Below are 22493 nucleotides of genomic sequence, written 5' to 3'. Positions count from 1 at the left end.
GAAGAAATTTAGAAACGAGCCGTTCCATAGCATTGCTCTAATAAACTAAGAACCACACCAAGAAAAAAGCAAGAAAGCAAGCACATAGTTTTGGACCTAAAATTCAGAAAAGGGAAATGAATTGCCCTAATCAAGGACAACTACGATAACACTTTTAAAGGGTTATTAAGCGATGCAGGAAATAGAAATCAATCATGCTCTGCATATTGTTCACTGGTCATTATTTCCTAGGTCAAATCTGCTTGACATTCAATTTAATACAGTCTTTCATCAAGTTAAAAGGCCCTGGAGAAACTTTCACTGGCCACCCACATTTTCCAACAGGGCTGTTGCCTGATCCACCTCATTTTTGTTTTCTGACTTTTTATTGTTATTGCATAGTCTGCCTTCTCCTACTGAAACAACTCTTCTGCTTTACGTGCCTTCCAAGATGGTGAATATATGCTGTCCATTCCTGTAATGCTAGAACCTGGTCCAGTGGCTGGCACATAGTAGGTGCTCAATAAATGTTTGTGAGATAAATGAACAACACATTTTCATAGCACTCCGCAAAGCAGTCTAAAAGTGTGTTTGGCACATCCTGTTTCATCAATAAAGTTATAAGCTAAGACAGATCACAGCAAAGAAGAGATAGTCCAGATGCAGAGTAAAAAATCTAATGAAATAAGGATTTAGATTGCTTTAAATCAGAGTGACCAAATGCATTTGTAGACAGTATATGTTGAAAGTTATCTTGACTAGTCTTGAATTTAGCCAGCAAAGGTTTTCTGAAATAAGTATGAGTTCAGGAATTTTTGTTATAATGGGAGGGAGAAGTCATAAACTGGGAAGTGTTCTAGAATGTGGGGTGGGGCCTCTGAGGAAGCCTGAAGGTAAAAATAGAGGTCAGTAATTCGATTTAAAATATCAGAAGAGGCAAGAGTCAGGGAGGTATAGGAACGTCAGATTACTATCTGTTCTAATGAAAGGCTTTCCAAGAAGATAAACACCCCCAGGTATAGAGAACTTCTTTACGGAGATTGTTGTACCATAAGAATGTCATTAGTAACACAATTGGGGATACACTAAGGTAGGAATTCAGACAATAAGGGCTGCCACAATGTAGCCAAAGTGAGGAGAATGTTTCTTGGGTCCTCTGTGCTTGGTGGCAGCCACCACCCTCAGCAGTCCTGCATTATCCCCAGGCAGAGAGCTTAGAAAGGGCCTAAACACACACTGTAATCATATGTCTTTCTCAGTCCACATGGGGAGTGAATCACAAAAGGGCATTTCCTGTGCTTAGAGAAAAGTATGCAATATTTGTCTTTCACCATCTCAAATCAGTAATGCAGAAAGACTATGTACCCTTCTGTATTGGGCTATTTTGAGGCTTACGTATCCCCAGCCCCTCAGAGGAAAGATGCTGCAAAGCAGAGGAAAATATGGGGCATCTTCCAAAAGTGAGCGAATTAAGCCCCTGGAAGGTGGCTGGCCTCATCTCGAAACCCACCAAAGAATAGTAGCACAGCTAGAAACAAGTTCAAAAGTGCTTGACGACCCTAAATTAAAACAACAGCAAAGTTCAAATTGTGGCTTGGCTCAAGCTGCTTTATTATATTTTGTATTTAGATTTCACACGTTTATATTCCAAAGTGTGATGTCTCTTTAAAAATGTAACTGTTGAGTTTAAAATCAAGAAGTAGTAATGTGGCTTCACAGAGAGACACGTATGGAAGGTTTTTGTTTTGGGCGGTGGGGAAAGGAGTTGATTTTGTCTTTAGTTCTGTGGAATTTCAGGCCAGTCAACACCTAGGCCACTCCTTGAAAAAAAAAAAGAGGAAGAAGAAGACCTTCTCAAAAATTTAAATGACTCAGCATGCAGAGGATTTCTTGCAGACATCTGGAAGTTTAAACAGAGGCGTCCAAAAGGCAAGTCGAGGTACAGCAGCAATAGCAAGCATCTGACCTTTATTCTCATTTTCAAGAGTGAAATGGCTTATAGGTTTTTGAGGTGTCAGTGCCAGAAGGGAAGCTGGCCAAGGCTCTCATTGCAAAGATGAGCAAACCTGTGCTTTCCCAGGTCATCTAGCCGGTTTGCAGGTCCTCTAACCCAGGCTGACTTTAGTGGTAAAAGGAAAATGGAAATAAGCTATGTCGAAGGCACTTGACCTCCAACTGGCTAATTACTCTAGATGGTTCTTAAAGTTAAAGTTCTTAGATTTTCAATTTCTGATGAAGGTAATTTCATCACAGAGGTCCCTTTTCTATAAAATTGTCAGTACTTTCTCACTGTCTTAGCTCTACCTGGAATTCTAACCATTACTTCCGTGAACGAATGTGTCACTTCATCAGATGAATGAATTTTCTCGTCAGCTCCATCCATACCTCCCGCATCCCCCTCTGCAAGGCTTGGCCCACATTCTTCTGCTCCTTCCCAGACTCCTCTCTATGCTCTCTGCTCATCCCAGATGCTACCACTTCTTTAAAGCATCTGGCTCAGTGTCCAGCTATATTCAGATTTGCTCGATCACAGATCTGACCCCATCTGAGGAGATCTTTCCCTACTCAACTCATAGCCCTTCTTAGGCATAGCCGTGAAGGGGAGCTTGACACATACATACAGCATAGTGAATGTAGAGCAGAAGTTATTCTTATTCTTTTCTGGTTCTTGAGAATACCTAGCATGAAGAGACATAGTTTACTGAGCATCAACCACGTGTCCCATACTCTCCTGAATATTTAGAAATACATCCTCTCAATTCAGCAACCATGTAAAGGAGGTATTACTGTCCATTTATGGAGCCAAAAATCTAGCATCCAGAGGAACCACGTGTTTTTCGTAGACCACCCAACTAAAAAGTAGTGGGGTCAGTATTTGAATGCAAGTTTTTCTGAATCCAAAGCTAACTTCTATGCAAAACTGCTTCCCTTCTCAGAGTAACCCACACATAAAAGTCACTAAATATTTGTATGAATGGACAAGCTAATATGGGAACTGTTCCCTGCTCCAATCTGACTTGAAAAAAAAAAGAAGAAATTCAGAATCTTTGGTGCCTCTGAACAGACATGGTCACATAGACAGCACAAGGAAAGCAGAAATGTTCTCAGAAGTTAACAGTTAAGTTGGTCACTGGCAGACTACCTGGAAGTGATATGACTCACAGGGAATGACAAGCCTCGAGTCAAACTTGGCAAGCATTTGTAACTTTACAGCATGCGCCTTAAATATTCTACTAACCCCTTATTTTCCCTTTGCCCTTATTTTCTCACTCATTTTATTTTATTTATTTATTTATTAATTTTGTGTGTGTGTGTGTGTGTGTGGTACGCAGGCCTCTCACTGTTGTGGCCTCTTCCGTTGCGGAGCACAGGCTCCGGACGCGCAGGCTCAGTGGCCATGGCTCACGGGCCCAGCCGCTCCGCGGCATGTGAGATCTTCCCGGACCGGGGCACAAACCCGTGTCCCCTGCATCGGCAGGCGGACTCTCAACCACTGCGCCACCAGGGAAGCCCCTCTCACTCATTCTAAACGTATTTTAACCTTTTATATGTAATGTATTTTTACACAGTAAAATACATTTATAAGGTGGAAGTATAAATCAATTTAATACATAATGAAAATGAAATTAATTAACAAAATAAAATTGGTGCTCCAATTTACAGAACAAGTTCAGAAATGTTCACTGCATAGAAGTGGGTGGCTCAGGCCTCACGTGTTACTTCATTAAAGCATAGGACTATAATTGTGACCTTGTGTTTTAGGGAAGATTTGAAATGTGTGGCGTTCTAGAAGGTATTTAAAGATGCAGCTTATCCATATTAAAATCAGAAAAGTTTAAAGGCCAACGGAAGAGATATGGGATTTTCATAGATCTTTTTTTTAATCCCACTAAACAGTACAAAGATCTCTGAGTTTGAAAATGATTTTATCCTCAAATACCATAACGTTTGCAAACTGATATTTTAAAACACAGAGGGGAAGGTTGACTAAGACTGAAAGTTATGGTTTTCTCGAAGTTTTTAACTAAATGAATATCAAGACAATAAAGAGAAGCTTATTTGATTGCAAATTCTGAGGCTACCAGATGGTATTTCTCTCTGTTGCCATCCAACTCTTAGTTGTGTTTTCTAATGATAAGGGAGGCTGGGAACCACTGATCTACTCCAGTCATATCACATGAGTATCTCAATTCTCAGAAAGAAATCCCTTGTCCAGATTTTTCCAGTTGTTTTTAAAGAGCAGTGATGTTGAGGCGACTCTCATGGGAACCAACTTAGTTCCGTGAATGAACCATGGAAAGGAACTCAGTTGGGGAAAAGGAGTACGTATTTCTTACCAAATTGTCATTGCCATCTGCTCTGTCAGTGGATGTCATTGTCTACTACAAATTCTCAAGGACCTCCAAAGAATCAGAGTCAAGCCCTTCCTAGGAGTGTTGAAAGGAAGGGTATCTGGTTGGTTTTAACTGCAGGCATGTGTGACCAAGTAAAGCAGATTCCTGAAGAGTCTCCTTCCAGATGTATGTATGACATTTGTGCTTTATTCAAGCTCCTTTTGGACAGTGAAGACCCTTCAAAAGTAACATAATCTGTGTGGATCGAGGGTTTGTTACTCAAGAACCCAGATATCGCTTCCCAGTTACATCAATGAACTATACCTTCAGTTACTGATTTCAACTATAAGATGGAAAAATCAAAACTGACCCAACTTAATTTTTCAAAAAATATTGTGGCAAATTTAACAAACCTATTTCCCAATTCATGTATTATATGACAAGCTACCATAAACTTTCAATCAGAAATTGTCTCTAGATTTATTCAGAGACTAGAATTAATTTCCTTTTTTTTTTTTCATTTGTTCAGTCCATGGAATAATGAAGTAAGAATGTTCTTTCCTCTCTGTTAAAGCATGTTGACTCCTGTCTATTAAGATAGAGGGTCAATGTTTGAAGAGGAGTTGGGGGAGTATGTATGATGGTCTTAGATTGAATTTCCAAACGTCTTTTCAGTCTTTAACATGCATCATAGAAGTCCAAACTATAAAAAACCCTGGTGTAAATTTATTTCTACAAAAATTGAATATAAACTAACAAAGCCAGCAACTTCAAATAAATGTTCACTCTAAATTTACTTTGCTTTTATGTTGGCCTACCCTCATTCATGTTAACATCTGATTCATGAGTTTTATCTTTTTGTGAAGTGTCCAGCCTAACTAGTCTAGGATGTGAGGGCAGCGCTTACCTTAGTTTAGATGTGCGTGAACAATGACTTCCCCTTCAAACAATCACAGTCGTTTTCTCATCAGAGATGGCCGGGAGCAGCAGCAAAGGGTGAAGGAGATCCATCATGAAATGTCCAGCGTCGATGTGTTCTCTCAATTTACTTCCTGACCTTCAGCGTGCAGCCACACTCCTGACCCTCATGAGATGGAGCCTAAGGGGGAAATGGCACTGAGTACCAATTCCTATGTCCTGTTGTTCTGTGGTCTCAATTAAGTGCTAATTAATTACCACTGGCATCTTTGGCATTGCTTGTCAAATTGCATTTAGGAATATCTTTCCTGTGTTTAAATATCAGTAGTCCAAAATCCAAAGCTAAAAATCCCATGTGTTAGTATACCTTTTTTTCTTCCTTTTCAAAACTGTGTTTTAAAACTCAACAAATATATCTATAACCACTGAAGGTAGCTTTCAGATACAACAAACAGGAATTGGTATTGTCAATTTTGATTAATAGTACTTCATTAATAAACATCCTGCTCTTCAGTCTCCACCTGCACTTGCTGATGTTGCCTGGAATCAATTAACTCATATAATTTGATTTATTTTACAAAGACATTTTGGGATGTGCTGTGCTGATGATAAGGTCCTATTTTAGTAGTTCTTGATTACAAGTTAGATTGTACCCGAATGGATTTCTGTTTCTGCATGGTTGTGTATACACAAGTGTGTGTTTTGCAAGTGAGCTGGAAGAAAATGCTGCTTGAAGAAGTCTTGAATTAAAGAATTCATTTGAAAACATGGTGGGGGTATTCCCCCTGCATATTCTGACTTGTTCTGAAGACTTCCAAGAAATTCAGATCTTGCAATGTTATGTATGAAGCCATTTTACTTAGCAGATTAGCTAGTCTTCTTTTAAATCAAAGAACAAAAGAGTGTTACTAAGCACCAAAGTTAAAACACTAGCTAGAGCTAAGATATTAGAGCCAGATATTAGATTCAGCTTTGTGTTTAATTTTTTTTCTTTGCTTTGTTTTAAGTGTAATTTCTTTTTCTCCTCTAAACATTTGCAAGCCATGGTTTCTGGATCAATCCATTTGATCCCAATTATGCACTCTGAAAACATTTCTTAGGCTTCTATAAATTCTTAAGACATGCTAAAGTTCGGTGCAAGTGACAAAGGCCAACTCAAACTGTTTAGGTATAAAAGAGAATTTATTGGATTACTTAACTTAAAGTTCCAGGATTAGATATGACTTTGGGCATGACTAGATCCAAGTGCCAAAGTATCTTGCCGGGAATTTTGCCTCTTTCCATCTCTGATCTCTGCTCATCTTTGGGTTAGCTTCGTTTTCGCTTAAAATCTTTCCTCCTGGCAGCAAGATGGCAGCAGCAGTATTGTATCGTATCAGCCTAGCATCCTCAGGGGCAAGTATGTTTCTCTTTTGCCGTGGGAATAGAAAATTCCCAGGAACAATTCTCCTTGGCCTGGCTTCGATCCCATATTTATTCCGTATTTGCTCCTGATCCATTCACTGTGGCAGAGGAATGAATGGTTCTCATTAGTTGGACTTGGGACATAAGCCCAACCCTGGAGGCAGGGACTGGGTCAACTCCACTCACACCACGGAGACTGGGAGTGGGCGAGAGGTTTCCCCCAAAAGGAAGAAAAAAGATGCATAGAAGACAAAAAAAAATAATCCACTTGTCCACAACAGTAAATTGTAACTACAACCTCTTATTTCCCCAACACAACTATCCTATATCTGAATATAATAGTATTTCAATCAATGAGAGACGTACATGGAGGCTAAGTCACATTAAGCAGCACTGTTGTCTACGAATAAGAAATGTTGCCTGTCTTTCTTCCGTGCTCTCTGGCAAAGTGACATCAAGGCCTAGCAAGCAAAACTGAAGTAATACCCATCCATGCATGCATTCCTTCATCCATGTAACTCTAGTGAGTCCCTACAGTGAGATAGGACCTGAACTAGGCACTGAGGCTACAAAAATAAATAAGGCAGCTCCTTAAAGAGCCTCTATGTGGAAGTAGTATAGTGTAGTCACAAGAGATAAGGTTTTGAAGTTACATAGAGCTGAGTTTCAGTCCCAGCTCTTTTACTTATTAGTTGCGTACGTGTAGACAAAGTTCCCATTCCTTCTGTGTTTTAGCTTCCGTATCTAAAAATCGGTGTATTGTAAGAATTAAATGGGTAATATTTATAATTTGCTCAACAAAAGGCCAAGCACATAAGGTCATTGTTCAATAATTAATAGTCATTACTGTGTTTATCAAATGAGATAATGCAAACAAACCATTGTACACAGTACCTGGCACATAGTAAGTGCTCAGGAAATGGTAATTGGCAGCTGTTATCATATGAAATAGAACTTGGGACTAAATCCAAAAGGAAACAAAATTTAAAAACGAAGAAATATCTATTACGATAGATTTGGAAAAAGCCTTGAGAATTCATCCAGACCTACCCCATCTTCAGAGAAAATCCTTTAGTCAGTTTAGATTTAGTAGAATTTATCTTCTCTTCAAAAGAAGTGTTCCCCAAAGCAACTGTCTTCCTTTTTGCTCTCATATTTCATCAGTTTACATAATATTTCATTAAATTATGTAATTACAATAATAAGTACAAATGGTATAAACTTGTTTGGGACTCTCTCCTGGGACTTTCCTCTAGTGGGAACAGATGTGCACAGTTGAGAGTCATTAACTAGCTGTGAACATTCAGTGTGTTGTGGGCATTGGTCAGTATATTTTACAGAGGAAATAGAGAGCTGGTTAAGTAGAAGTGAGCCACCGGAACCTCTGCAGTACTGTAGCGGTCTTCTGCGTGCTCTTATCTTCTTCAATGCCACTGATTCTTGAAAATGTGTCCCATATTAACTTGTATTTTTTAAACTTCTATAGGTGACATGATCAGAACTTTATAACCAGAACCTTAAGCCTGCCTTCTGGTCAGTTTTCCTATTCTATAGTCACAACTATGTACCGGGCAAAAATGTAACGTGAATAGAAAATGGTAGAACATGAAGGATTAGTACTTGGTGCTGCCCTAAATCCATTTCTAACTCTAATCTTAAATAATAGGTTATATATTCATTTCTTAGAAGGAAAAAATAGAAAGTTATCTCACACATTGAAATGACACTAACAACTGGGTAGAATCTAAAAGAAGATTAGAAGTTGCTTCCCATATATGCCTGTCCTAATGCATGAAATTAAGAGACTGTTCTTCCCATTCTCCATGGTGATCTCATGATGATTTTTGAAATCTATTTGTCTACTGTCTTGAAAACCTCAAAATCAGAGTGCCACAAAAATTGGAAGCATGGACAACATATATACTTTAAGATTGTTGGTTTGAGGGAGATTAATGACTCTGTGTTAAATTTTAAGTAATAGTCATTAAAGGCTAAAAGCTAATGAAGTTCTTATTTGTAACCAGGTACTTTTGCTGAGAAGAGCATTAGAAGTAGTTCAATCCATGCCTCAAGAAGTTAAAATTTTATGATCAGAGTAGAAAATAAGCTATCATTACTGCTAAGTCTCAACCAATGGGAGCGTGCTGAGCAAAACAAGGGGCGGGCCCTGGGATGGGTGCTGGAGTGGCCCAGCCCGGGGCAAATAAATACAATATTAGTAAATATCAATAGCAGACATTTAAAAAAAGAAAGAAAATAAGCTGTCATATAGAATTGGTCAAATTCAGAAGACACGTGCCTTTCGCTGGTGGTCTGTGAGGTAATTTAGAGTCCTAAACGTTAAAGGCCTCTTCCACTCCTCAACTGTATTTTAGACGATTTAGATTTTTCTCTAGTAATCACCGGCCACCCAGCAGACACTGACCTTGTATAGAATGGTTCACTATTAAAGATGACTTGAAACCAGATCAGTTCCTTAGATTTGAACTTCCAGGTCTCTGTTCGAATATCATGGAGATCAACTAATTTCACTACTTATGTGAACTATGTCATATGTAGTCATTATAATTTTGAACATTGTGGTATAAATAACAATTTAAAATTTCATAATTACTTTTGGTGAGAAAAAGAGTTCTGAGCCAAGGCACCTTTTTTCGTTTTTCTTAATGTATTAATTGAAATAGTTACACAATCCAAATCACGTGCTCTTTTCTGTGAAGACCTTATATTAACAGGCATTGCAAAGGTTGGAATGTCCTTCTTCAAACCAAGTTTAAATGCTGAGAAAGGCACTCTGGTTGGTCCCATTTCTTGATTCAAGCCTCTACCCTTGGTCCAAACAGCCATAAAAAAACATGGCCAGGTCTACTCACTGGGAGAAAAAGGAATATTCTGATGAGTGCTTATTGAGAACATTGAATGGGGAGTACTGGAAAAAGACACTGGAACAGGTTATGAAGGGGCTAATATATCCTAATAAGGAGCTGGGATTTTACCTAATGGGTAACAGAAGGCCACTGCTCGTTTTCAAGTCAAGAACATTGATCCACATAATGAGACTAAAAGAGCCCAGGTGCATGCAGACTCTATCTTGGAAGGCTCTGTAACCCGTGTTTGGGGAGAGGCAATAATAGTGGTTCAGGTATACTTAGGAGAGCAGAAAAAGACAACAACCTTAGCAGAAGAAGCTGGCAAATATTAGGTGATAGAGTCAAGTCTCCCAGCAACCCCTCTCGTGTTCAGAGCCGGGTTCTGGTCCTTGAGGGGGGGGAATTGAAAGGCAGAACCAAGTATCAAAACCGCAAATGGATGGGTCACTTGGGGAAACAGGGCACATATGGCTCAGTCCTGCTGCATCCTGAAATCTGTGAACTAGCAGGATGCATAGGCCCTTTAGAAGAAACTTGGGTACAGCTGAGGCAGGCAAGACGTGGCACCAGGAATCCCAAGGAAATACCCTTTGTCAGTCTGCATCATCATTCCTACTCAAATTAAAATAACGTGTTCAAACTTACAATCCTTATGAAATTAGAAACCTGGTGTCTCTCAGGTTATCAGAAAGGATTTATGTTTCATCTAGTTGTTTCTGGCTTGATTTCCTGCTTTGGCTGAAACCACAACCCATGCATTGCCTCATCACTTGCCAGTGTTCCCTTATCTTAACAATTCCTCTGCCTTGCTTTCCAAAAGCTCACTCCAGGACATAGCACTTAGTAGACATTTACTGAAAATTCATGGAGGATGGAAAGATTACATCACACCCAGCCTAGCAGATAATTGAAAATTTAAACTTCAGTAATAGGCATTCCTATTACTACCTTGGTCATTCTCCCTACACCCTCCACTAGGAAATTTTTGTGGGTTGTCTCTTCCATTTGGCCTCCAACTTTCCACCATGTAATTCTGCCCCAACACCCTTCTTTCATATTCTTTCTTTTTACACGCAACCTTCATAAGTCCATTTCATTTTTTATACAGAGAATTTGTTTATCTCTTTTTCTGGCTGTGTTCTAAGGATTATCTTTCCAGAATGGTCCATCAAAATGTTTTGCTTGGGCTTCCCTGGTGGCGCAGTGGTTGAGAGTCCACCTGCAGTTGCAGGGGACACGGGTTCGTGCCCCGGTCCGGGAAGATCCCACATGCCGCGGAGCGGCTGGGCCCGTGAGCCATGGCCGCTGAGCCTGCGGGTCCGGAGCCTGTGCTCCGCAACGGGAGAGGCCACAACAGTGAGAGGCCCGCGTACCGCAAAAAAAAAAAAAAAAAATGTTTTGCTAAGAAAGAAAGAAAAACTGATTTTTTTCCCTTAAGAGGAATTCTGCTACCAGCTATTAAATAAGACTTTTTCCCCAGTATACTTGAATCTGTAAGTTGAGCATAATTGTACCTCCTTTTTACCTAAGAATGGATTAATATATCTAAACTGACCTGCAGATAGTCTACTGAGATACCCTGTATTATGCTGGCCCTTCTGGCTATCACTGTGTGACAGCATATTAGAAACAACAGTCATGTCAGACCCTACCTCTTGCCTTTCCTCTTGACAATTTATAGATCTGATGCTATTTAGACAGGTGTAGAAGTAATCTCACCAGTGAGGCAATTCCCTTGGGCCATTATACATGCAAGATATTGCAATTCAAAAACGCTATTGGAGGATTTCATTGAGAGCTCCAGTAAAGAAATTCCTGAAACTGCAGTGCTGAAACTAGTAAAAGGGCTCTGCTACAAGAAGCACTCTTCTCACCAAGCTGTTGATACCATTTGAGAAATTTACATCTTGAGACAGTATCGGATGGCAGTGATAACAAGCTCCGTGTCAATGATCCTCCAGGTCTGTCAATTGATCTCATCCCAGGTAAAGCAAGAGCAGTGACTGTCTTATTGAAAAATAAATGCAGACCCCCAAACTGTCAGAAGCACAGCATGAGCTACTGAGTGCCTAAAAGAGAGTGAAATTCTATCAGAAAACCATGAACATAGGGTCTGTTCAGTTTCCATTTCAAGGACCATATTTATGTGCTTGGGAGTTGATTTAAACTGCCTCTTGTTTTTCAAATACTCAAACCATCCTACCCATTTTGGGGGGGAAATACTGAAGTTGTGGATAATTGAGTGAAAAAGTCAAAACAGGCAAGGATCTAGCAGCTATATTCAATGTACTGTATTGCTGTGGAACTGCTTCAACACCCTGTCCCTCTACCCTCCCCCGTGTTTGTCCCACCACAAATACCTGAACCCAACGACGACAAAAACGTGAAAGACCAAGACGACTCACCCTTGCTGAGTAGCAGTGGTCCCTTGGCAACCATGGCGAAAACATCACCTTAGCAGGTGACAGACACTTGGGCCTTGGCTAGGGCATTAGTGAACAATATTAATAAAGACTAATTAGATAGTTTTTGTTGAAATGTCTCCAAAGTGATGAGCAAAATAAAGCCAACCTAAAGAAAATATTTTAAAACCTCCCAACGAGCATGCTCAGAAAGAGCATTTTAACTTCTTTTAGTTTTAAAATGCTCAACCATTTTCTTCAAAAACTTGGCTTGATCTTCCTGATTCAGTGATAACTGAAGTCATGCCAACTTTGATGTTTTTAGCTTCAGCTGTTTTAAAGCTACATGTGATTTCCCCTCCCCAAAAGGTTGGAGTGAATTTTTTTCTGAGTGAAGAAGAAAGCATATGTTTTAACCCTCATGTGCCTTTTTTGAAAAGGATGAATTAACATCCTATAATATTTTACCTTTGGGCTTAAAATACAGAGTGTGGTTTGAAAGTCAAGGAGACATTTTTCAGAAATCAACGTGGAGACTCCAGCTTTCAGGATTAAGTCTGTGGATTTTGTCTGTTTTACCAAATACGTTTGGTGACTTGCGTGTCTGCTGCTATTGTTTTAAAATGGCAGCAGAGACAAGGCAGTTTGGAGACTTGAGCATGACGGACCACACACAAACCTAACTTCAGGACATCAAAAGAACATGAAAACTAATATGCAGAAACACTGGAGCATCTTGAATACATTTTTTTTCTAACCAGATAAATGACAGAATGGGAAATAAAAATGAATTTAGAAAGCTTTAATCCACCTGACAGTCTAATTTTCCCTTCTAATTATAGAAATAGGAAGGAAGGAATAAATAATGAGAAGTTAGAGGCTGAGTGGTATCAAATATAACTAATCCCATTGAAGAAGAAGGAACATAGAAGAGAGGGTTGTCAGGGTTGCTTCTGAGAGCCACGTCTACATTCTTTTCTATTTTCAACCATGGCAAGGCTTCCCTCAGATTTCTCTTGGGATCAGTTCGTCATTGGATTTCCTTAGGACACACCAGAGATGGTAAGGAAAAGAAATCAGGGTAACTATGGCTGATACAATGATTAGCTAGAAAGTTAGACAACAGTCCTGGTAATGCAGGACAGATATGTCAAACGGCTCCTATAGTTGATGCAAAACTTAAGTGAGAAGTGGCTTTGGACTTAGGGTAGAACATTCCCCAGGTCACTATAGGTGGAAACATTGGATGATATTTGTGCTTCCAGATCAGACCTAGGTCATTTTTGCAGATGATGATGCAATGCCAAGTCTAGTAGCATCAGGTTAAATTTCACTAAGTCACAACTCCCACTATACTCTGGTACGTACCCAAAACTCTGGATGAACAACAAAAGGAAAGAATTGGTAAAGAAATGACAAATGTCTCACTCTCTTACAATGTCAGAAAAACTACGGGCGGAAAAATTGAAACCAGAATGAAAGAAAGGTTTAAAAGGAAATTGAGTCTGTGTTTACAAAAGGATTCCAATTCTGGGTGAACTGTCCAACTCAACCAGTTGCTTTGGAGAAACATGATTAAAGTGATGACTGAGGTGTTTTGTGTCCTAGCCTCAGTTTCCTTTAGTCCCCTCTGAGTCCTGTAACAGCCAATCAGAAGGAACCTGGCCCGGAGGCTTGTCAGTGATAATAATTGAAAACATCTGTCCATGTAGCAAGTGTGGGAAGCCAAAGCAGTTCCCTGACAGAGGGAGTTCTCAGACAGCAAAGCCATAACCACGACTGCGTTCATATTCTCCTTCACAGGCTTTTCTCACTGCCAGCTGTCTTTATTCTCCTGCCAGGAAAGCAAGGGGCCTGGGGCTCTTACCCGGGCTGGGGTTAAGTGAGCTGGGACTGGGGGAAGGGGGGGGGAAAGGCTGGCTCAAAGCTCTGGGTACAGAGATGAGGGCTATCTGATTGGGAACTAAAGAGACCCAGGACTGGGGGGAAAGAATAGCAAACAGAGGAACCAGTGAGGTATGAGAAGGACAGAGGGATAACAATGTAAGAAGAGTTCATATTCTGCACTCAGAGGACCTGGCTTTAAATCTTAGCACAACCGTTTCTGTGTGACACAGGACAACCTCCATGAGCCTCAAGTTTTTCATCTTTAATATGGGGATAATAATAGTACCTATCTCATAAAGCTGTTGTCAGGAAAAAAGTAAGATGATGCATTTGAGTGGCACAAGGCAAGGACTGAACAAACATTAGCTCCTTTATCAGAGAGAGGATGGCTTGCCAGACAGCACTTGAGGTTTAGAAAAATAGGGGCAGAGACTTCGACTGGAGGGCCTGATACCTTGGTCATGAGTAGCGCTGTTCCTGACCATGTCTATCTGTCTTAGGCTGACACACTGACTGTCTTAGACAGTTGCCATTTCGTTGCTGCAAATATGGCTCATCCCCTGGCTGTAGCCTTTTAAAAACTACTTTGCCAACTTGTGTTGCTTAGCTTTTTGTGATCTCAGTACTGACTCTTTCTGGTAGCTTCTCTCTGCCCCTAGAGCCATGGTCTGGGCTGCACCAGCTTCTGTCTGATCTAGCTGGCTTCATCTCACTCCTAATGTATCAATGCCTCATTCCCTCTGTCCCAGCGGTTGGCCAGATCTTTCAGCTTGGTGTTGAACATATCAAGGGAATATCTGGTCAGAGGAATGCCAGTAAAACATTACTTCAGCCAATTGAAGAGAAAATTCCAAATTGTAGGTTAGAGAAAATTTAAAGCAAGGAAAGTTGGAGCAAGGAAAAGAAAGAAAATAAAGTTCTTAATAGGAAGACTTAGATGTTTTCCCTGCCTGCAGGAAAAGAAAAAAAAAAAAAAAAGCTTTCATTGAGAATATAATAAACCAATAGATTCGGAAAGAAAATATAAACAAACGATCTTAAAGGGCCACATTAAAAAATGCCCAATTAACCAGGTCATTTCATTGCTTCAGATACTCTGTACATAAATTAACCACCTCTGGAAACTTCATTAGCAGCCACATCACCACAATTGTATGTACAACTAACTCACAGTTATTTGATGTATGATATTCCCCTGGAAGCTAGAAGGAATAAATCCAGCTTGCAAAGAAGCCGAACTTACTTTTAGGGTGGGGCTTAGGTCCTGAGAAAATCTTGCTTAACACATGGGTGGCAAGAAATAATACAAAAGGAGAAACTTGGGGAGGCCAACTTTGTATCATTAGTTAAGAACAGTTATGTATTGTATATGCATCCAACATAAACACTTGGCTGAGGATGTTATTCCACTGACAGTGTTTGCCTTTCCTTATGGTCATCAGCTGGTGACTACTGCTACTTGGCTGCGAAGCACTTCATCCATAAAGAAAAGCACCATAAGTAATAATGAGTGTGAGTTTGTGTTCGTTGCAAAGCAAGAATTCAGCTTCAACAAGAGTTTTTTTTATCCAATTGAAATGAGTCAAACTGTTTAACCTAACTGGGCTTCTATAAATCAGGAGTGTTGTCATATTAGTAATCCTCCTAGATAAGGCATGGCAATGAGGCGCCATGCAAGAGTACAAACGTATAAACACAAAATGAATAGATTCCACTGACCCTCTTCTATTCCACAGCGTTGTACGTCTTCCCTCTATTATCACTATTCAATAAAATTACCACTTAACCACTGACATTAGTAGATCTTTTTAACCATAGAGAGACTGTATTTTTCCTTTCTATGACTTTCTCTTCAGTATTCATATACAACCAGAGAAAGCTCTGATCTTGTGATGATTATGAGTTAATAAGATATAGGGGTGGGGTGGATAATGTACATCCATTGGGAACTGGGTTTTTTAAAATACATATTATAAATATTGAGTAATTTCTTTTAAAAAATGAAGCAGGTATATATGTTCTGATTTGAAAGGACTACCAATTTATATCTTTTGTATATATTTCCTTAAATCTCTTTCAGAGAGTTATCCTTGAAATTTAACTCATATATATCTAAATTCACTCTTTGTCTACTTTGACACCTCTATGCAGCTACAATTTTCCCTTTTTTTTCTATACTTACTTAAGGGCAACTTGGTTCAAATGCCCCCAACAGCTTGCCTCTCAAGTTTCCAGATTCTTTCTCATCCAGGAAGGCTTTGTAATTCTTCTATAGATGTATCTGATTTCCTTTCAAAATTACTTTTGCCCTGAATGGCACATTCCTGGCACATACACCACCATTCTCCATCCAAATCCCATGTAGACATTATTGATTGGTCACATCACTCTTTCAACTTCAGGGTCCTTCCCCACGGAGCAGACAGCCACCATCAGCCAGGTAAAGCAAACCTGTGCGTCATCTCTGCCAGAGAAGGTCTGTTGGTCCATTGCCGCTATTCTTTTATAGGTGTTATGAAAACAAAAATGCAGACTACAGACACACCCTTATGCTTCCAAGAGAACAGGAGGCTCGTGTCTGTTTCCTTAAAAATTCCCAGTGTCTGCCTTTTTGTTTCATTCTTTATTTTAATAAATAAATGTATGCCTTATAGCAAAAATATACATACATACCCTTTATATGTCTATTATATTTAAAGCGTGTACACATATACCTAAGATATTATTACAACCCCTTAAATTTTAGGGTTTCCTTATTTTGCAGTGGAGTACTATGCTTTCCATGTGTTTCCGAGCGTGTCAACTTTCCTTACAAATCATTTCAAATTTGAGGAAGAAAAGAGTTTAAGCTTTTTTTAAGCGTTAAATTGTTCAACGAGGACATTAGAACTCTTCCAGCCCAACTGTCTGATTTTCCAAAAGAGGGAACTGAGGCTGAGGAAGGCTAAGTGAATCCCCAAAGTCCTACATGCAATAAAAAGTGGAGCCAGGGGAGGAAACCAGGCTTTCTGTTTCTTTGTACACATTGATCTTCTACATCAATTAAAATTGTGTGCATTTACGAGACAAAGGCTTCCTCACTGAATCGCCTTTTTCTCCAGGTTCCTATGCTGTGCTGGGTCAGTAAGCCTCAGGGATGTCTACACGATTCTCTAGGTCAGTGAGATGGATTCTTTCTCATTTGGATGATGTAGACATTTCTGTGAAGAAGCAAGACTGCTCAACACAAACCTCATAACTCCTGCATTCTATTTTTGACACCTTAACCTAAAGTAATTTCACACTACCTCATAAAACCTTTGAAAACGGAGCATCCACAGATGATATTTTGCACTTACTGAATTCTCTTTTCCAAAAAAAAATACCTCTAAATGTTACATAAGATTGCTGTATTTCCAAATTCAATTCTCCAGTCATCCTCTGTAATTTTTTTTTTCAAAGAAGTAAAAAGAGAAGACAGGGGAAAGGAGAAAGGGAGAGGATTGACATGGAAAAGGGCTCAAGGGTTTCACTGATGATCTTGACTTCCCTCCTGGACTTAAGAAACAGAAGCTAACAAGAGTGGCTGTGGGTTTCCCTGGTGGAACAGTGGTTAAGTATCCGCCTGCCAAGACATGGGACACGGGTTCGAGCCCTGGTCCGGGAAGATCCCACATGCCGCGGAGCAACTAAGCCCGTGTGCCACAACTACTGAGCCTGCGCTCTAGAGCCTGCGAGCCACAACTATTGAGCCTGCGTGCTGCAACTACTGAAGCCCGTGCGCCCTAGAGCCCGTGCTCCGCAACAAGAGAAGCCACTGCAAGAAGCCCTGCGCACCTCAGCGAAGAGTAGCCCCCGCTCACCGTAACTAGAGAAAGCCCGCGCACAGCAACGAAGACCTAACGCAGCAAAAAATAAATTAATTAATTAAAAAAAAAAAAAAGGAGTAGCTGTGGACAGCTTTGCTCTGACTGTAGATAGAAAAGTATAAGGGAGTACCTCATTTTTGTTCAGTTCAGCTCACTTTCTGCTTGAGCAAAACACATCTGGGTGAGGAAAAATTTAACCTGCCAGTGACCTATAAAGCAAAATCAATTTGTAATAACTGGAAGGTATAGAATACCCCAATTTCCTACTGCAGTGAAAACAGGAGAAAAGTAGAAGGTAACACATCACCTAAACTCAAAGATTCTGCAATCTAATTGAGGGAGATAAAACATATGTGCATGAAATACCTTAGAGATAAAAATAAACCGTCAACAATAATGTAATACAATCTGAATGTTTAAATGCCAAGAAAGCAAATAACGAAGTGATCAGAATACAGTTCTTAAAGGCTTCCTCGTAGAAACAAACTTAAATATGGTTTTGGATACGGTGACTGACGTACAGTGCAAAGCCATTCAAATGTGTGTGCCCGTAAGGATAGACAAACAGGGAAATGGACCTCCGGACCCTGAATTAATGCAATCTGCTTTCGTTATCTTTTTTTTTTTTTTTTACTTTTTTTTAATTAATAGATTTTTCAGAACCGATTTAGGTTTACAGAAAACTGAGCAGAAATTACACAGTTTTCATATGCTATCTAGCCCCACACACCCCCAAACACACATGCAGAATCTCCTCTATTATTAACATCTTGCATTAGTGTGGGACATCTGTTACAATTGATGAGCCAACATCAATACATTATTATTAACTAAAGTCCATAGTTTACATTAAGGTTCACTCTTGCTGTATATTATATTGATTTTGACAAATATATAATAACATATATCCACCATTATAGTATCATGCAGAATAGATCTGCTGCCCTAAAAATCCTCTGTGCTCTGCCCAGTCATTCCTCCCTCTCCCCTAACTCCTGGAAACCACTCATCTTTCATTATCTCCAGAGTTTTGCCTTTTCCAGAATGTCAGATACTTGAAATCATACAGGCTTTTCAGACTGGCCTCTTTCACTTAGCAACATACATTTAAAATTCGTCCAAATTTTTTTTTTTTTTTTTTTTTTTTTTTGCTGTACACGGGCCTCTCACTGTTGTGGCCTCTCCCGTTGCGGAGCACAGGCTCCGGACACGCAGGCTTGGCGGCCATGGCTCACGGGCCCAGCCGCTCTGTGGCATGTGGGATCTTCCCGGACCGGGGCACGAACCCATGTCCCCTGCATCGGCAGGTGGACTCTCAACCACTGCGCCACCAGGGAAGCCCCGTCCACATTTTTTCATGGTTTGATAGCTCATTCCTTTTTATCATCAAATAATATTCCATTATTCCATCCCATAGTTTGTTTATCCATTCACCCACTGAAGGACATTCATAATCTTTTGAATTTAAAAACAAAGTTTTTTCAACTTAAGTTTTTTAACCAATGCATTACTCAGGTAGGAAATACAGTTCTCAGAACACATATTCTTTTCACCTTGAGACTTCTTTGTCTAGGGGAGTATGTTGTCATTTTCTATAACATGATAGTAGGTCATCATTTCTCTCCTTATACTTGTGAGTCATGGGCCACCTCACCCTTTTGCTTTCATTCTTTGGTAGTGTGCAAGCAAAGCATTTAAAAATATATAACCAAAAGATGAGAGTTACAAAATTAAGTTCTGAATTTTTAAATTGAACATGGTTATTATCAAACATCTATTGGGGTTTATGTCTTTTCCTTTCCTCTAGAACTACAAGGATGTTTTGTCTTCACAGCAAATCAGTCTATAAATCTAAATTTGAAATTATGCCTTTTTCTCTCTTCTTTAGTCACAGTGTTAATTATATCCAAAGAAACAATTTTATGACTTTTTCAAAAGTGACATCCCAGGCTGTTGTTGATTCTCTAAATGGAGCCAAATGTCACCTGGCGTACCTGTGTCTTCCTTTTTGACACCAAATAACATTGATAACCAAATTATTCTAGCAATAATAATTTGAAAAGCCTCCCCCATCTGCCATTTGAAGGAAATTTTCAATAAAAGCCATTTATTTGGCTCCATAATTATGTATACATTGTTGATTTTAAGACAGCACACAGGAGGCTTTGCCAGAAAAATTTTAAAGTTTAAGTAGAAAAAATAATCACAATATCTTTCTGTCATTTGCTGCTTGTATTTGTTTCCTTAAAATGCACAGCTAAATGTTCTCTACACACAGATATCACTTGGTAGGCGGGGTGTATCTTATTACTGGGTTATTTTCCAGTACATTTGGCGTAGTTAAGGTAAAGTGTATTAACTTTCTCTCAAAATAAAGATGAAAACGGAGTTGTAACGGTTGTGAATGCTTCAGCCATTGTCAGGAAGTTAAGAACTGACAGGAGGTCCAAATAATCAACTCTGCCTGGTGCATATACCGTAGTTTTCCCCTGGGATATCCGGTCTAATCCTACAATGTATCTGACTGGCATGAATGTAGAATTACTTTCAATAAAGATTTTATTTCAAGCTTGGATGATTTCCCCCAAAACATCTTGTCACTAAGGCAAAGTATATCATAGAATATCTGATTTTTTTTTTCCTCCAAGTCAGCTTTTGTGGGTGAAAAATACACATTTCAACTCAAGTACTCAACTCAGGTCAATTCGCTGTAAAAATCACATTTTAACATATCTAGACTGATTAAAGGTTTGCCACGTTAAAGAAATCGGGGAGCTGTCAAGGAGAACTTACCCTAAAGTCTGCAAATGTAAAGAATAAGTAACACATTTGCTCATCTACAATTTTCACCCCCCCTGCAGTAAACTCCATGCAAAGAGCTAGCGGGACAGATGCCTCCACAAGCTAACACCGAGCTTCTAGAATATTTGTCGTTTTGCAAGTAAGGAATATTTAAAGGTCACACCTTCCAATAAGTATAAGATTGGTTCCAGGCTATAGGAGAAATATGAATGGCCTGGTCATGATCACACTAAAAATAATCTTCATTTCTCTATTTATCCTTCTCTCTGTCTTTATCCTGTTCTCTTCCTTCCTGATGCCAGATTAAGTCAGCATGTCAGGATAGGGGAACCGTCAGTAGCAGTACACTACTCTATTTTGAATTCACTGCAGTGTTTCACTTGGTGCTTGCTTACATTATTTCAGCCTTGGTGTCACTTTATTTAATTTATGCTTGGTTCATATACACTTAAAAATAGCTTAGGTTACCTATAGTCTCACCCCTTACTCACTAAAAGCACACAAATCACATGGTTTAGTTCTGGTGGGATAGAAGTAATTTTTTAATATATAATAATTATAGCACATTTTACAATGTTTTAAATTCAAAATCCCTCTTATCTCTATTATTATAGTTTATGACTAACATATAATATTATGATAAAATGTATGTGCAAGAATGAAAACTCAGCATGGCTAACAGCAGATGAAACTTGAGAGAGGCACAAAAAGGTCTAGATTTGAGTCATAACAGGTGATTACAGAGGTGTGTGCTGAACAATAGACTCATGAGTTAGCCTGACGTCCATATGTACAAGGACAGATGCAGAAACTGGCACAATTTATTTCTCCACCACACTACAGATTATAAATTCATGTGTGTAAAAGCAAAACAAATAGTTTCTATCTTTAAGCCAAGTATTATAAACATTTTGAAGGGGTTTGTATTTCTGCAGATACATCAAGCATTTTACCTAAAATAGAATTTGATGGTCAGATTTTAGATGGCCAAGAAAAATGATGTCACTATCTTTAACTTCAACCATCCATAGTATAAACCAGATAAAAATTACATTTTATTCTAAACTCCTCTCACCAGTTTTGTTCAAACTGGGTACATGTTAGAATCTCATTGTCAGATAATACATGGGAAGGAAAGGCAACCTGCACACTTACAGGCCCTTAACTAGCTGTCAAGAAATAGTATCTCTGTTCATCTCTGCCTTCGTGTTCTCATCATCTCGGAGTAGATATGAAACTCAGGTGTGCCAGAAATGTAAATATTGTGCCACAATTGAAACTAATTTCCCCTGTGAGCCCTATTCATCGAAATGATTTAAATTTAGTCAGTTCAGAGTGTCTTCTAGACACTTCTAGACATTTTCCTGGATCCTTTCTAGTTCTGGAGGGCTACGTATGGCCTCAGCATTTGGTGGGGGGCAGGGAGAGCATCCGTTTATACAGCATTTCAATAAGTATTTACTGAGCACCTAGTACTATGTGCCAAACACTAATCTGGGTCTAGGAATACAGCACTAAACAAAAACAGATAAGGTCCTGGTCCTTAAGATGTTTACATTCTACTAGAGAAAGGTAGTAAAGCAGATAAGCAGGGTAGTAAGTGTCTGGCTTTTGTCACCTGTCCTGCCTTGTCTTCATTTCCTTCTGGTTTTCTGTCATCATCCCCAACTTCCAATTCCAGGTCTTGGTTTCAGTCACTGGTCAGACAGACACTGCGGAGTTATCTTATGCCACCCTTGCGTAGATACACCATGCGGTAATCTGTCTTTATTCCTGATACACTGAACATGAGGAAGTCTGGAATTTTTTTATAACCCTAGGTTTTCCCCAAGGAGGGGAATATGGGTCTATCTGATCTCAGAATCCTCAAACCTTCCAACAGCCCGCATCCCCAGGGAAGGGGGATAAGAAGGACTCAGGATTGGGCCGCATTCATGGGACCTCACCAAAGTCTCAGCTCTCTTTTTAACTCTCTTTCTACCGATCCAGAGAAATCTTTCTCTTGTCTGGCAGCAGGGCAGCCTGGCTCTTGATCCACCTTCCAATCTA

General features: G+C 39.5%; 1 protein-coding gene across 3 annotated transcripts in view; it reads left to right on the top strand.

The window, feature by feature from the left end:
• Positions 1-22493, top strand: part of ARHGAP15 (Rho GTPase activating protein 15) — a 621340-nt gene that overhangs the window by 586436 nt on the left and 12411 nt on the right. Inside the window, exon 14 of one of the 3 annotated variants that reach the window (XM_073807741.1) lies at positions 5285-5760. The exons of the other annotated variants lie outside the window; for them this stretch is intronic. Within the exon in view, the coding sequence (XP_073663842.1) occupies positions 5285-5369 (85 nt within the window). The 3' untranslated portion in view covers positions 5370-5760. Of the gene's footprint in view, positions 1-5284; positions 5761-22493 lie in introns of those variants that run through there. 3 annotated transcript variants of the gene reach the window in all.

The sequence above is a fragment of the Tursiops truncatus genome, chromosome 7, assembly GCF_011762595.2.
Source record: "Tursiops truncatus isolate mTurTru1 chromosome 7, mTurTru1.mat.Y, whole genome shotgun sequence".
NCBI classification, from domain to species: Eukaryota; Metazoa; Chordata; class Mammalia; order Artiodactyla; family Delphinidae; genus Tursiops; species Tursiops truncatus.
The sequence above is the reverse complement of the archived record's forward strand: the minus strand, read 5'-3'. Positions and strand labels throughout refer to the sequence as shown.